Source organism: Macaca fascicularis, chromosome 2, assembly GCF_037993035.2.
Source record: "Macaca fascicularis isolate 582-1 chromosome 2, T2T-MFA8v1.1".
Taxonomy (NCBI): Eukaryota; Metazoa; Chordata; class Mammalia; order Primates; family Cercopithecidae; genus Macaca; species Macaca fascicularis.
The window spans coordinates 141,269,106-141,286,548 of NC_088376.1; the positions used below are offsets into that span (position 1 = coordinate 141,269,106).

Here is a 17,443-nt window from a genome sequence, read left to right on the forward strand (position 1 = left end):
AAGACAACACAAGTTACAAAAAAAAGTAAAGACGGCTGTTTCACAGAAAACTGGTTTTTCTTTTCTTCCTGAATTGCGGCATGGCCAATTGATTTAAAGCGTCTGCCAGCACTAGAGTCAGTGCACCAGCACAATTTCCTGGCAATTGGCTTTGCTTCCAGAAGGGGCCCTCTTTTAGGAGGTATTTTTTAAAACAACCTGGAGGAAGGTTAGTCACCAATTTATTAGAAATTGGCTTTGAGAGAAGAGGTGGGAGCTTTAGAAAGGGTTCTTCATGTTTTTGAAAGATTCGAAACAGCCCCAGAAATTAAAATCTTTCATTTAGCCAGAGCACAGCAGTGAAACAATCACTCATCCCCCCAGCTGAACTCTTCCCTCTGAGAGGGAGGATCTTCAGCCAAGCTGGTTTTTCTTCCTTCAGTGAGATCTTTTGTCTATTTGGCAATGGAGGAAGCTTAGTATTAGAGAATACGTGCTGGAAATACTGTTTTTCAGGAGACCAATGTCCTGTTATTTTTTATTTTTATTTTTTATTTTTTTTTTTTAACAATCATTTCCAACCATTTCAGAGCTGGGTCTGACCCATCAAAAAGCAAGCTCTGGACTGCAGATCTTCATTACGTTTTCAACCCTGCCCAGTACCTTATAACTGTTTAAGACAGACTGACTGCAAGCCCTAAATTTAAAAGACTCTTAACAAAACCCCAAATAAGATGGGTGGAGAAGGATATAGACAAGAATGTTACAAGGGATACAAAAACGATTTTTGCACTGGAGTCAAACTACTCTGATTTCTGAAGACCATCTCCCTTCTTTCCCAGACGGTCCCTGAGGAATTACAGAATGGTCGAGGCTTTGGTTATGTGGTGGCCTTCCGGCCCTATGGTAAAATGATCTGGATGCTGACAGTGCTGGCCTCAGCTGACGCCTCCAGATACGTGTTCAGGAATGAGAGCGTGCGCCCCTTCTCTCCCTTTGAGGTTAAAGTAGGTGTCTTCAACAACAAAGGAGAAGGCCCTTTCAGTCCCACCACAGTGGTGTATTCTGCAGAAGAAGGTATGGTTTATGCTGCCCAGATCATTGACTGTTAATATTTCTTCAGTTCTAAAATGTGGATTTTAGGATGTACAATCAATTTAGCATGGTACATATATATTGAAGGCATACCTGATTGGAGAAGAGGATAATGTAAAAAGTTTGGTTCACTGTCCACCATGAATCTCTTAAAAAGATAGCAACTGCTCTGTATATGAAAACACATGGCTGTCTATTATTGATTCCATTGCTAAGGACCAGAATTGCAAGTACCATGTAAGATCTTCATATCTATCTATATGTTATCATTACTTTCGAAAGAATTTTATTTTTGCCTTTAAGTGAATATCAAAATATAATTTGCATTTTCTTACCACTTGTATTTTCATAAAGCATATTGTACTTGTGGCTAATGCCTATAATCCCAGCACTTTGGGAGGCCAAGGCGGGCGGATCACCTGAGGTTGGGAGTTTAGGACCAGCCTGACTAATATGTAGAAAACCCATCTCTACTAAAAATATAAAATTAGTCTGTTGTAGTGGCACATCCCTGTAATCCCAGCTACTCAGGAGGCTGAAACAGGAGAATCGCTTCACCCCAGGAGGTGGAGGTTGCGGTGAGCCAAGACCGCACCATTGCACTCCAGCCTGGGCAACAAGAGTGAAACTCCGTCTCAAAAAAAAAAAAAAAAAAATTCTCACTTATTAAAGAAAAGAGTAAGCCATGAAGCAGTGTGATTGCGCTCACTATCATCCATACCATCATTATGTTTAACATTTCTCACACATTATTACCACTTCCATGCTATCCCTGCTGTCAGGATGCCTTTCACACAGTCTTTGTGACCATTGGAGTTTGTCTATGTTGTTTTAAAGATGATGCTCGGAATGGGACCATGTTAAAACATCTGAAAGGTGAATCATTGATTTAGAGTCAGTGAAGATGCAATAACTTATTCCCAATTAGGGAGATCATCCCCTTAGATTCAGTAGCCCTCCATGATCTAGCTGCTGCCTCTCTGTCTGACTCAGCTGCTGATGCCTTTCCCTGCATATTTCATGTTCCAACCATTGCCAAAGGATTTACATTTATTCAAACAAGCTTCAGCCCTTTGCATAGGCTTCAACTTCTCTTAGATAATAGTTCATGTCTCTGGATTATGAAAATGAGAGGAAAAAGGGAAAAGGACAGTCAGCTGACATGACGAATATTCAAGAGAGCTGGGTGACACTTCAGGTTCACACTGCAATCTGTATGATCTTGGATAAGTCACGTATACTCTCTGGGCCTCAGCATCTTTGGTTGCAAAGGAGAGACTAGACTGACTGTTTCCCAAATTTCAGTTATTTTTGACAGATTTCTGCCATAGCTGTGTATACCATTTGTATATGTTAACATTTTTCTTTCAATAGTCTTCCCTAAAACAAAATTTAGTGGCCAAGCACAGTGGCTCATGCCTATAATCCCAGCACTTTGGGAGGGGGATGTGGGAGGATAGCATGAGCCCAGGAGTTTGAGACCAGCCTGGACAACATAGCAAGATCCCAGTCTTTACAAAAAAAAAAAAAAAGACAAGCATGTTGGCACACATGCATGTGGTCCCAGCTACTTGGGAGGCTGAGGTGGGAGGATGGCTTGAGCTCAGGAGGTCAGGCTGCAGTGAGCCATGACTGTGCCACTACATTCCAACCTAGGTGACAGAGTGAGACCCTATTTCAAAAAAGAAAAATAAAAGCCGTTTAGCCATGTCATAAGCAATAACATTTGTGAGATGCTAATTGAGAAGGATCTGTGTTAAGGGAATTGCTGGTTATGAAAACTTGATGCTTAAACTTAAGTGGTTCTTCTCTTCTACCCACAACTAAATTCAAAACCCAAACACTGGACAAATATTCACTACCACCAACTCCAGCTATCAATCACTGCTCCTCTGCAAAATGAGGGTTTGGCTTACAATCATTAAGGACGATTCTATAACCGTGAATTATTTTACCTTATAATGCTACTATCTACAATCCTGTCCTAATATAACTGATAGAGTAATAACTCTCCATATTCATCTACAGAACCCACCAAACCACCAGCCAGTATCTTTGCCAGAAGTCTTTCTGCCACAGATATTGAAGTTTTCTGGGCCTCACCACTGGAGAAGAATAGAGGACGAATACAAGGTTATGAGGTAGGCAAGACATATGTGCCTTGGGTCTGAAAGAGAATTTGTACCCCTTGATGAGTCCTCCAAGTCACATTCTTATAGGAAATGACCCACATTCCCACTTAGAGGCATTGGTTTTAGGCCTGGCCTCCAGCTGAACATTGATGGAAGCATTGAATACTCAGCTGTGAGACTACCCTTTTTCTATGTTATATTCTAGAGGTATTTTTCGAAGTATATGCAAATCTAAGCATTTATGGGATGGTTGGCAAAATGAGCTTTGACTTCTGATAATGCCCAGGATAGCTTTGACTCAAAACAAACATGGGAAAAAAGAAAATAATGAACAGGGGTTGTATCAATGTACCATCTCACTAGGAAGCTGAGGACAAAAAAGGGACCCTTCTTACCGTGGATAATTTCTCAGGATATACGCAGTCCTTTGTCCTGATAGCTCTGCTCATGATGTGGTATAGAAAACTAACTCCATCATAAGAATCTGCATACAAAATCACCTGATGCCATTGGAAATATCCCCACTGGGTATGGTTTCCAAGGTCTTTCTGTTTATTTTCTTAGGTTAAATATTGGAGACATGAAGACAAAGAAGAAAATGCTAGAAAAATACGAACAGTTGGAAATCAGACATCAACAAAAATCACGAACTTAAAAGGCAGTGCGCTGTATCACTTAGCTGTCAAGGCATATAATTCTGCTGGGACAGGCCCCTCTAGTGCAACAGTCAATGTGACAACCCGAAAGCCACGTAAGAACAGACTTGCTCAGAAATATTTTGGGGACTCATCACACATATCCCAAGTTTATTCCTTATCCCCACCTCCCAATGGTCGTTTGCATACTAATTAGTAGCATGTGGATTCAAATTTCCCTCAGCATTTTAAGTGAACCTTTCCGTATACCATGCAAAATTCATTGCTCTGGAGGACAGAAAGAGAAATGCTTTTCTCCTCACTGGGAAGGGCTGCTTCTTTTAGCTATAAATGTTAGGCGACCAACTGAATCTTTTTCCATTTGCAATGCTGTATCTCATCAAATTTTAGTGACCTTGAAGACACATATTAGTGCAATAGCCCATTAAATTGCCTCCACTCTCAAATTCTAGTAAGGAGATATTCCTCAGAATCCATTGAGACTTAATAATCTGTGACTTCGTATATCTTAATTTTTTTATAGCACCAAGTCAACCCCCTGGAAACATCATATGGAATTCATCGGACTCCAAAATTATCCTGAATTGGGATCAAGTGAAGGCCCTGGATAATGAGTCGGAAGTAAAAGGATACAAAGTAGGTAATTTCTTTTTTGCAGAGGCACCTAATCCTGCTGTGAGTCGGGGCAGTCTCCTCCATGAATCACACAGTTGTCTGCATTGTCAGTTTCCCTGGTGATGCTCTGCTACCCTGTAGGAATCGCTGCCTCCAACATGGTTTGATCTGAGTTGTAGTCTATGGCAATTGGTCAGGATTTAGACAATCACCTTAACTTTAGGCTCAGGCAGCATCAATCAGAAATGAGTAAAGACCCTGTGTTTGGGTCTCCAGAAATACCCTGAAGAACCACTTTTTAAACATTTCTACTGTCAGCTTTATTTTGCTCCTGTGTCAGTTAGTTGTATTTTTTTTTAGCCAACTTAGTAGCCTCCTGATATTACCAATGATTAATCATTTTTGTTCATATGTTTCTATAGTCAAAAGAGTTTTATAAAGAAAAAGAAAAAAGAAAGAGCAGCAAAATTGGAGAAAATGTTTGCCTGACCCTATAAATGTTGGCCTGTCTTTAATGAGAAAATGAAAAGAACATGTCTGTAGCCTTGTTGCAGCAGTTAAAAGGGGTTATAAATATCTTGCAAGGTTTCCAGCTACCTGTTGCCACTTCACAAACCAAAGGAAGCTAGGGGCTAAAACAGCAACAATGTATCATTTTTTATGACTTTGCAATGTGGATAGGGCCAGAATGGAAAGATTTTAGGGCTAGAATAACTAAGATGCTTCTTCACACACTTTTGGCTTCTTAGGTGGGATAGGTGGGAAAGCTGAGGTTGGCCAGTGATCATGCTCTCCATGAGGTCTCTCCCCACGGATAACTTGGGCTTCCTCACAGTATAGTGACCTCAGAGTAGTCAGACTTCTTACATAGTTGTCAGCTTCAAGAGGAAGAAAGCAGAATCTGCCAGCCCTTTTAAAAGCTAAAGATGAAACTGGCTACTGTGAGGCCAGCTCAGATTAAAAGGCAGGGAAAATGGATTCTACGTCTTGTTATGAGAAGCAGCATGCATGTGCAGAGAGGGAAGGAACTGATGTAAACCAGATGCATGCAAACCAGAGCATGCATTGTGAAGACTGACTGCATTGAGAAGACTATGACTGCACTGAGAGAAGACTGCATTGAGAAGACTGTAACTGCATTGAGAACATGCATTGAGAAGACTGACCAGGAGGCTGGCTCAAAACATCTGAACAATGAATGAACTGAGGATATACCGCTGGGTTAAAAAAGCCTCAGAAGCATGATAACTACTTCACATATCTGAAGGGCTATTATGGTGGATGACAAGTAGAATTTTCCCTCAAGTTTCCAAGAAACAAAACTATGGCCAATGAGTGAAGGCTACATGGAGATAGATTTTGGCTCTGTTTTGCCTTCTAGCAGTCAAGCTTGTAAAAAATGAACCCTCAGAGGGTTCCCCATCACTGGAAATAATCAAGCATACCTGCATCACCACCTAAAGAAAGGTCAGAAAGGGAAATATAGTGTGAGCATTTAATTATATAGCATTTTGTTCCCATTCAGTCCTAGAATGTTATGAGTAAATGACTTTTAAAAAGCTTTTGAGAAACCGTAATAATTGGGTGATGCTGACAATGTTCTTGAACTCCAGTGGGTTTGTATTAATTCTTCAAAAGAAAAATGGTTGTTGCAATTTTGCAAGTCCCAGTTTTCATTACAAAAGAAAGAGTATAAACCTGGGACTGGTGGCACATGCCTGTAGTATCAGCTACTTGGGAGGCCAAGGCAGGTGAATTGTTTGAGCCCAGAAGTTTGAGTCCAGCCTGGGCAATGTAGTGAGACCCTGTCTCTAAATAAAAATAAATAAATAAAATGGAAGATTATAAAACCAAACCTAAGATTTTGAAATGTTTTCAGGCAGAAGAGCTTGGAAGTCAACATTTTCCAGAATCTTGTGAAATGGTCTTTTATCTACCACAAAATAAATGAAAGGATGGCAAAGTCATGCCTGCTAGATTATATAAATGGCAGAAGCATGCGGGGTGGGAGCGGTAGCTAACTAGAGAGTGCTTCTGTCAAAGCGTACCAGCTGCTACTAACTTCCTGCCTCTGTTGCCTTGTGAAAAAGTGGGCACAATGCCATAAACATGCCAATGTTTCAAAAGATGGCAGCAAAAAAGATTGTTGTGTAAAATCTTCCAATTGTAAAATGTTGGCAACACTTCTAATTTTGTTTAGTTTTGCTTTTAACACTTGAGGATGCAGACCACGTAAAATTGCTATGCAGTCTGAACTAAGCCTGCAGGCTGCTGGCTTGCCACATTTTTGCACAGAGATGTTGAGAGTAGGACATAGGTAGTGCTGTCTGGCACTAGGTAAAGAACCTAGGATCATCAGAAAGTAGTAGGCAAAGTCAGAACTGGAATTGGGATTTGACATAGAATGTGGCAAAGCCTTGGATAATGTGACGAGAGAAGGACTTGGAAGACCCTCCCTGTCATGGACTATTTTTCTTCATCCACATGGCACAGTGACTTATATTCCACTAGTACAGAAACACTCCCTAAGAACTCGTCTACAGAACTGTCACTGGGTCCTTTTCTAAAACTAAACCCTTCTAGGAGGGTCATATAATATATAGCAGAAAGAGATAGGAGTCTGAGTATGGTAGTGCATGCCTGTGGTCTCAGCCACTCTGGAGGCAGAGAGGGGAGGATCAGTGGAGCCCAGGAGATCAAGGCTGCAGTGAGTTTTGATCATGCCACTGCACTCCAACCTGAGAGACAGAGCTAGACCTGTCTAAACTTTAAAAACAAAAAAAGAGATAGGAAACCCTGTTTGGGGTCCTCTATTGGCTATGTGACTTCAGGTAAATCACTTAAACTCTTTGGGACTGCATTTACTTTTTTATTAAAAGAGAAACTTCTAGTGTCTTCATTTTTCTCTGACCTTTTGCATATCCCCTGTATCCCTAATCAGCCACTCAGCTTTCAGTTTTAGCTTAGAAGCCTTCCCTGATGGGCAGAGATCCCTTCATTTGCAAGATTCTTTTTTTTTTTTTTTTAATGAGACAGAGTCTCGCTCTGTCACCCAGGCTGGAGTCCAATGGCACCATCTCGGTTCCCTGCAACCTCCACCTCCCAGGTTCAAGCGATTCTCCTGGCTTAGCATCCCAAATTATTGGGAATACAGTTGTGCACCACCACGCCCATCTGATTTTTGCATTTTTAGTAGATAGGGGGTTTCAACATGTTGGCCAGACTGGTCTTGAACTCCTGGCCTCAAGTGATCTGTCCACCTTGGCCTCCCAAAGTGCTGGGATTATAGGCATGAACCACCGCACCTGGCCTACTTGCAAGATTTTTTTACAATATACTATTTTCCGTCCTCTTGGGTAATTGTAATTAACTGACTTGCTGTGAATCCCCAGACTGGGGGCTTCCAGAGGACAGTGCCTGAATTGTCACTATTATTTTTCCAGCCAAAGATATATTCACTATAGTTGTATTAGAATGGAGATTTCATGTCCTGAACTAAATTATTAACCTCTTAGTGTGAAATAATATAAAAGAGTTTATTTGATCAGTTTTATCTATGACAAAAGAGATAAGGGGTGGGATAGGTTGGAAGATGAATGAGGGAAGAGAAGACTAAGAAGAAAAGAAAGAAGGCAAGAATGAAGATCAGGCACGGTGGCTCATGCCTGTAATCCTAGCACTTTGGGAGGCTGAGATGGGCAGATAACTGGAGGTCAGGCCTAGCCAACACGGTGAAACCCCATCTCTACAAAAAAAAAAAAAACAAACAAAAACAAAAACTAGCCAGGTGTGGTGGGGCACCTGTAGTCCCAGCCACTTGGGAGGCTGAGGCAAGAGAATCGCTTGAATCTGGAGGCAGAGCTTGCAGTGAGCTGAGATCTCATGGCTACACTCCAGCCTGGGCAAGAGAGCAAGACTCTGTCTCAAGAAAAAAGACAGAGAGAGAGAGAGAGAAGACAGACCCTTACAACTTTTAATGTCTGACTCAGGCTAACACTGCCTGATCATCTTGACATTGACCACCATGAAAAAAAGCAGATGTGATGTGGGCAGAATTGATTTCACCAAAACAGGGGAGACAGTGAAAAAAAAAAGAGAGAAAAAAAAATTCCTTCCAGGTACACCCATAGAACAGGGAGACAAAGCACAATAAAAATGTAGAAAGCTTAAGGAGTCCCTGGGAGTTACACACATTCCATGGGTGAACTTGTAACTAGATTTGAAGTTCCTTTTCAGGTTACTGCTGAAAGAAAACGAATGGGCCAGGAGCTACCTAAGCTATTTCAGGCAACCAGGCAAATGTTAGCTGAGCAAGAAATCCTAGAGATTATCTAGGCAAACCTAGATAATCTTTTTTTTCCCACCACTTTACCGATAGGAAAACTGAAGTCTGTTGAGTGTAGTGACTTGGAGTGCCTTCAGCTTTCTCAAGGGCAGAGATCAATATGCAAGCTTCATGAACTGTGTCTAAAAGATTATAGGCATTTTTAGAAGAAAAATTGGGTAATGATTATTATTTAGTTGCCACTTATTTATACTCATGTTGCCTCTCAGAAACTCTCATATGGCCTTGCATTGGTAGCATCTTTCCAAGAAGGTCCTTCTGACACTTATTTTCTCAACACTTTTGCAGATATCTAGAAGATTCATTTGAACAGTATAGAATCAAGCAGGGTATGTGATGAGAATAAAGCAGGTCAAGACAAACACAAGGGCATCTCACTTTCCAGGAAAGATCTGCTGGGCTTAGTGTAGGACTTAGGGAGATGACTTTTATTTTTATAAGAATAAAATAGGTTGGACACTGGGGCTCATGCCTGTAATCCCAACACTTTAGGAGACCAAGACGGGTGGATCACCTGAGGTCAGGAGTAGGAGACCATCCTGGCCAACATGGCGAAACCCTACCTGTACTAAAAATACAAAAATTAGTTGGGTGTGGTGATGGGCGCCTGTAGTCCCAGCTACTTGGGAGGCTGAGGCAGGAGAATTGCTTGGATCCGAGAGGCAGAGGCTGCAGTGAGCTGAGATTGACCCACTGCACTCCAGCCTGACAACAGAGTGAGACTCCGTCTCAAAAAAAAAAAAAAGAATAAAGTAAAATATTGGAACAAATTAAAACTAGAGAGCTTGGAACCATTTCAGATCTGTGCAGCAGACCAGATGATGTAACCTATTTGAACCACGGATTGACACTTTTTTTCCAAATGCGATTTTTTATGTTGGTTCATTGTATTTTCTAGATCCAGACTATATCTAAATATTAGTGGCACCTCCATGTTGGGAATTTTTCTTCTAAGGGACAGAAGTGATGGATGTGTGTCAAGTGTGTGAAATGCTACAGAAACCACATGTGTTGGCAGTGGAGAAGAGAGTGGGTAACAGGGTTAGACCAGATGGTAGGAAAGGACACTTCCTGAGTTCTTCTTAATTTCCAGCTCAGTCACTCCCCCTTCTTTTTAGGGATGGTACTGGAGGAGCCAGATACCCTACACCTCCTCAGCTACACCCCAAGGAATGTCACTGTAACTGGCTATACATTTTGATTGCTACATATACATGTGAATGTTTAGAGATAAATAATGTAAGGCATTAGCTCTCTGTATCCACAGGTTCCATATTCTCAGATTCAATCAACTGTGAATCAAAAATATTCAGGGAAAAAAAAACACAAAAAATAATACAATGAAAATGATGCAGATTTCAAAAACAATACAGTATAACAACTATTTACATACCATTTACATTATGTTAGGTATTATGAGTAATCTAGAGTTGATTTAAAGTATATGGGAGAATACGCTAAGGTTATACACAAATCCTATACCATTGTATGTCCAGGACTTGAGTATCCACAGATTTTGGTATTTTAGGGAGGTCCTGAAGCCAGTTCCCTGAATTACCAAGGTACCAATGAACAACTCTCTCTCCTACTTTCTCTATGTGTGTGTGTGTGTGTGTGTGTGTGTGTGTGTGTGTGTGTGTACCTCCCGTGATATCTCACTTCCCGTGACATCTCAGGAAACTCTCCCTAGTGTCACTTTTAGGGTGGTATTAGAGGCTGAATAAAAGGTGAATCTGATTGCAATGGAAGAGTTGACCTTTGCTAGAGAATTTGACCCATTATATATGGCTATTGTTTATCTCAGACTGACCCTTTCCAAAATTAAGTTTTCCTCCCAAATACTGAAGGTGTTGGGGTGTGGATTTATTTTCCCGTCTTCACTAAGTTGTCTAGATTCTTTAGATCTCAGCTTGGGTAGATGGTCTCAACAAGAAACTGACTTTAGAAAGTTTGAGGCCCCAAATATTTTGCCAACACAAATCCTTAAGCTACTTTATGACATTAGAGCTAAAAGGAGAGCATCTGATTTTAGTATACAAATTAAACTACCTACAGAGCCAGGCAGATAACATAAATGAGTTATGTTCAGTCGATTCAGAAACTACTACTAATACATATACTAAGCACTGTTCCAATTCATCTTAACTTTATATTTTATTTTATTTAAGACAGAGTCTCCCTCTGTTACCCAGGGTGGATGTAGTGGTGTGATCCCAGCTCACTGCAACCTTCACCTCCCGGGTTCAAGCAATTCTCCTGCCTCAGCCTCCCAAGTAGCTGGGACTACAGGTGTCCACCACCACACCTGGCTAGTTTTTGTATTTTTAGTAAAGATGGGGTTTCACCATGTTGGTCAGGCTGGTCTTGAACTCCTGACCTCAGGTGATCCGCCTGCCTCAGCCTCCCAAAGTGCTGGGATTACAGGTGTGAGACAACATGCCCAGCTTCATCTTAACCTTTTAATAACCCATGAAGGTAGGTACAGTTATTATCCCTAGTTTTACAGATGAAGAGCTATGACACAGAGTTTAGTAACTTGCCTTTCACATAGCTGGTATGTTGAAGACCTGGGATCTGAATACAGCAGTATGGATCCTGAGTTCTACGTTTAGCCAGTTGGTTCTTCTGCCTGCCAGCAATAAATAAATATAGTAAGTGATAACAAAGTACTACAGAGAAAAAGAAGCCAGAGTGAGGGGAATAGAGAAAGCCATGGAGTAGACAGGAGAAATTTATTATTTTATATAAAGGCTAAGGAGCCACTTTCAAGTGGTGTGATTTCATTTGGGCCTTGGCAGCTCTCTGGGAATGTCCCAAGTACTGCCAAAAAAAAAAGCAGGTGCAAAGGTCCTGAGGTAGGCATATGACAATGTAGCAACATTGGAAGTGTTGGGACTATGACCAACTGCAGTTTGTGATTGTTCAGAATGAGACTTCTCAACTCCAGCCAGTTGTTGCCAGACAGGAATATAGACCACTGGCTTAGTCTCTTTTATTCTGGATCACACTTTTGTAGAGTCTTACTCAGGAACAGAATACCTGAGACTGGGCAATTAATATGAACATAAGTTTATTGACACCCAGTGCTGGGAGGGAGAGTGAGGAAGAAGGGAGAAGGGAGGGGGATAGAGAGCTGACTCGCCCTTTCATAACAGTACTAATTCCATCTGTGAGGGTGAGCCTAATCGCCTCATGGCCTAATTATCTCTTAAAGGTTCACCTGTTAATACTGTTAAAATGGCAAATTTCAACATGAGTTTTGGAGAGGACAAGCATCCAAAGCACAGCAATCAGTGTGGCTGTATCTTCCAGTTGTTCAGTAGAACCCACAAATTTTTAATGTATATTTTCTTTGTTTTGAAATGGTCACATCTAACTCAAAAAAAAATTAACACTATGACGGCCAAACAAATAATATATGCAGACTGATTATGACCCGTGGGCCACTAGTTTTTTACTGTCTAATTCCCTTGGTTTGCGTTCCCCAGGACAGATGCCAGAGAGGGAAAGCAATTTGTCCAGAGCCCTACAGGTGCTCGCCAAGCTAGTCTTAGTTAAAAATCCAGGCTCTGAAGCCGGGCACGGTGGCTCACGCCTGTAATCCCAGCACTTTGGGAGACTAAGGCGGGCAGCTCACCTGAGGTCAGGAGTTCAAGACCAGCCTGGCCAACATGGTGAAACCCCATCTCTACTAAAAATACAAAATTAGCAGGGAATGGTGGCACAGGCCTGTAACGGTGGCTGCTTGGGAGGCTGAGGCAGGAGAATCACTTGAACCCGAGAGGCGGAGGTTGTAGTGAGCTGAGGTCATACCTTTGCACTCCAGCCTGGGCAACAAGAGTAAAACTCTGTCTCAAAAAAAAAAAAAAAAAAAAAAATCCAGACTCTGGAGCACAGACTGCCTAGGTCTGAATGCAGGATCCATCAGTCATGGGACCTGGGGCAACTGCTTAACCTCTCCAGGTCTCAGGTTCTCATCTCTGAAATCAGAATAATAACATTGCCTTCCTTAAGAGGTTATCCATGTAAGCGTTTAGAACAAGCTTGTCCAGCCCACTGCCCACAGGCTGCATGTGACCCAGAATGGCTTTGAATGTGGCCTCACACAAATGCATAAACTTTCTTAAAACATAAGATTTTTTTGCAATTTTTGTAAAGCTCATCAGCTATCAATAGTGTTAGTGTATTGTATGTGTGGCCCAAGACAATTTTTCTTCTTCCAGTGTGGCCCAGGGAAGCCAAAAGATTGGACACCCCTGATTTAGAACATACAGTGTTCAGACATTCGATAATGGAAGTAGTCTATAATATTTGCTGCTATTATCATTGTTCCCACAAATCCATTCTTTCCCCTTGTCTTCCACTCTAGATTATATCAAATGCAAGCGCAGCCTTCAAGTCAATCAGCTCAACAAAGTGTTTGGTGTAAATAAAGGTTTTGCAGGACTTTATTTGGGTTCTGCTGCAGTCCCTGATATTGCAAGACTGATAAGCAGTGCTGATAAAAGGGCTGCTTTTTCCTGGAAGTGTTTCTTTTGGATTTATATTTGAAACAAGTTGAATCCTCTGAGCTCTTGCAAGGACCAGAGGTAAATCAAAGCAGCAATTTATTCCTCAAAGCCAGATGTGACCTTGCATCCCATCAGCCAGCCCATTCTCCTGGAGGGCTGTGATGAGAAGCTTTGACACTCCTGAATGTGCCTGAGGATTTATTTGTGCCTAATCATTAGCAAGGGGATGCTGGGTCTGATACAACTGATGCTGCGGAGAAGAAGGGGACGCTTATGAATCTTTCTACCTTAAGGAAATTGTGTTTTCCACCTTGTATTAGAGAGACATCAATTAAGGTGATGAAATGCCAGGGAACAGATGGGTTCTAAACCATTCTAAGGGAATTTTACAAATTTCACTTGTGTCTGGTTTTGTCTTGAGACACGAGAGTGACCTTATATCTCTAGCCTCAGCAGATCAGAATTTACAAGGGATCTTAGGGAAGGATGAGCTAATCTCGTGCTTCTCAACACATGATCCTTGGACCAGCAGCACTGGCATTAGCTGAGAACTTGTCAGAAATGCAGATTTTCAGGTCCCATCCCAGAAGTAATCACAAAATCCGGGAATGGGGCCCAGCAATCTGTGTTCGAACACGTTCTCCAGGTGATTCTGGTCACGCTTGAATTTGAGAACTACTCGTCGAATTCATCTAATCCATGATGCCTATCCCACAGTAACATCACCTGCTGATCTTAAAAAAAAAAACCTACAGCCTGGATCGCACCTCTGTGCAGTCTTAGGCAGACTAGGGTGGAACTGGAGGGGTTTCTGACCTCCTCACAGTCAACAGTTTGAGCTAGAGAGTTCTTTGTTGTGAGGCTGCCCTGGGCATTGTAGACTGTTCAGCAGCATCCCTGGTCTCTCTGTCCACTACAACAACAGGGCCTGTTTAGACAAACATGTCTACAGACGTGGCCAGATACCTCCCTGTGAGGCAAAATTGCTCCCCTGCCCCTCCCACCCTGTTGAAAACCACTGAGCTATAGCATAAGTATTTTACAAGCACCCCAATGGTTCTAACATGCAGCCAGGACCAAAAGCCACTGACCTCATCCAACCCTGTCTTTTTAATTGTCAGGGGAAACTGCAGAGGATGAGCTTTAGTGGTTCTATAGGTAAAGGCACACTTTCCCAGACCTGTATATTTTGTTCCTGATTGGAGTCCATGCCAGTCACAGCAGGCAATCCCAGGTAGGTGAATGTGTTTTTAGGAAGCTAGTTGGCCACCTCATCAAATGAATCCCACTCCAGACTCAGAACCCAAGATGAAAACAGGACTGTTACAAGCTCCAGATACGTCCAAGGTGACAATGGCTGCCTCTTTGTTACCTAGCCCCACAAAATGGGGTTCCAGAGGGAAGGAATGGGAGGTTACTACTGTTGCCTTTCAGATATCTTCTCCCTGTGCTGAAACGTCCTGTCTGTAAGACTCATGATCATAAGTTACTGTGCCTGGCTTGTGCTCTCACCTTTGCCATGTATGTTCTCTGATTATCTTTAAGCCTTCAGAGATACTATTTTTTACATGCTTCCTCTAAGCTAGGCCCTCACCAGATTCAAACCTTGTGCAATCTTTTTTTTTTTTTTTTTTTTTTGAGTCTTGCTCTGTCGCCCAGGCTGGAGTGCAATGGCGTGATCTCGGCTCACTGCAACCTCCACCTCCCGGTGCAAGCAATTCTCCTGCCTTAGCCTCCAGAGTAGCTGAGATTATAGGTGTGTGCCACCACGTCTGGCTAATTTTGGTATTTTTTGTGGAGACAGGGTTTCGCCATGTTGGCCAGGCTGGTCTCGAACTCCTGGCCTCAAGTGAGCCACCCAACTTGGCCTCCCAAAGTGCTGAGATTATAGGCGTGGGCCACTGCACCCAGCCTCCTTGTGCAATCTTGAAAACACACTCCAGAAGAGTGGGTATTATTGTCCCCACTTTACAAATGACTGAAGTAAGGCTCAAAAAGGTGAAGTGGCCTGTGATCCCCCAGTGGCCAAGTTTATTCTGATGCCAAAGCCCCTGATGTGTAACAGCACTGTACATCCTTAAGGAGCTACTCATTTTTTCCATTTTCCCAGGTGTGTCAACTGAGCCTCCGAGAGGCTAGGCAGTAGGTAGAATCATGTTGCTGACACCCCTGTTATAATATCCTTTCAGCTCTTTCCTCGGAATAAAATGGTAGCTGCAGTCATGGCCCTCGCCGCAAATGAGCCTTCCAAATGCAAGTGGGCAGCCAGACAACCTCTACATTCCCTGCATTTTGCTGGTGCCCAGAGGTGAAAACAAATGAATGCTCCATCTTTGGAGCCTTTGTGAAGACGGCAGGTGACACCTGTTCTTTCTGTATTGGCAGGTCTTGTACAGATGGAACAGACAAAGCAGCACATCTGTCATTGAAACAAATAAAACATCGGTGGAGCTTTCTTTGCCTTTCGATGAAGATTATATAATAGAAATTAAGCCATTCAGCGATGGAGGAGATGGCAGCAGCAGTGAACAAATTCGAATTCCAAAGATATCAAGTGAGAATGCCTTTTTTTCTCCCTTTTCTCCTGCCTGTCTTATCTTATCAGCCTTCCAGCTGAGTCAGGGCTTGAAAGACATTCAGCCTGCAAAAGAAGACTTAAAATAAAATGGAGGACATTACCCCCCTTCTCCGGATGTTTGCTGGCCATAGGCAGTTTCATGCAAAAATCAGTTTGCCCGTGTTGACTGATCTACTCAGTTGCTAATCAAAAATCAGATTAAAGCAGACAGGAATCAGTCACTAAGGTTTTTCAGTGTCAGCCCGTTTATTTTTCTATGCATCTATGTAACCCCAGAATTACAGCTTAGAAAGTTAAAAGCATGATTCAGTCAGAAGGAAGAAGGAAAAGCATTGTTAAGTATGCTGTAGCAGTTTTTCTCCAGTGAAACAGTATATGCAGTTCAATGTCTTGGAAATATTTTGAATTTACTATTTATTTTGAATGGGTATATGTAACATGTGCATCAATGTGTATGTCTCTCTATAGTCAAGATTATCTTCATTTTCAAATATTGTTGAATAGCATGTGAGACTAGCATATTCTTTTTGAGCAAATACATTCAATTCTATTTTTACAAATACCATGTTTGTAAATATCTTAGCAGCGTATTATTTTTTGTTGTTGTGTGTGATCTCATTTATTTAAAGAAAAAAAAAACAGCCAAATCCATGGAGACAGAGTGAGGCTAGTGACTGGCAGTGGCTGGTCAGTGGGGAGTGGGGGCTTAGGTACTGGGTCTTCGTTTGGGGTGACAAAAAGGTTGAGGAGCTTGAGAGTGGTGCTGGTTGCACAACATTGGAGTATACTTAGTACCACTGAATTGTACATTTTAAATGAGTTAAAATGCTAATTTTGTTATGTGTATTTTACAGCAATAAGAAAAGAAAGACTGCGGTTAGATGTCTAAGTGTAGATTTTCACAGGCTTTCAGATTTAGCATTCTGGAGATTAGGGGAGCATTGAAGGCTGGAGATATAAATTTTCAAGACATCGGTAAAGAGATGATATTTTAAATTATGGACAAAATCCTCACCACCATCCTGACTTTTAGTCATGTAACATCCCTCTGCTAAGGGGTGATAGGCCAGTGTTTCTGGATGGAGTTTATATTTACTGCATTTTTTTTTTTTCATACAAACACAAAAGGCATTTTTGTCTTAAAAGCAGGGACAAATGGATTCTACACTTCATCAAACAAAGCCTCTAACTTCTGTTGAAAGGGAGCCAGATTTTTGGTGAGATGTGGAAGTAATCTCCAGGCCATGAAAATACAAGACTGGGATTTATTTATCTCACTTCATTAAAAATCTGACTTTGTACTTCATGCTTTCTTATCATTGCAGGGATTGGTATTTTTAGGTAGACTGATGATTCCTGGTTTTATTCATTACAAAAACATATATTAAGCAATTATATTGGTGTAATTATTAGGTAACAAGGAAGTGACTGTGAGCCAAACATGATCTGTTTCAAGGAATTTTTCATTAGGTTGGTCAAAGAGATCTTACAAGATTGAAGAGCCCCCGAATGACAGTTGATAGCTTCTTACT

General features: G+C 41.7%; 1 protein-coding gene across 12 annotated transcripts in view; it reads left to right on the top strand.

The window, feature by feature from the left end:
- Positions 1–17,443, top strand: part of CNTN4 (contactin 4) — a 975,847-nt gene that overhangs the window by 955,597 nt on the left and 2,807 nt on the right. For all 12 annotated transcript variants that reach the window (XM_045384783.3, XM_045384784.3, XM_005547640.5 and 9 more), the window contains 5 exons: positions 822–1,056; positions 3,103–3,215; positions 3,771–3,957; positions 4,386–4,498; positions 15,719–15,887. In XM_045384783.3, the coding sequence (XP_045240718.1) occupies positions 822–1,056; positions 3,103–3,215; positions 3,771–3,957; positions 4,386–4,498; positions 15,719–15,887 (817 nt within the window). The remainder of the gene's footprint in view (positions 1–821; positions 1,057–3,102; positions 3,216–3,770; positions 3,958–4,385; positions 4,499–15,718; positions 15,888–17,443) is intronic.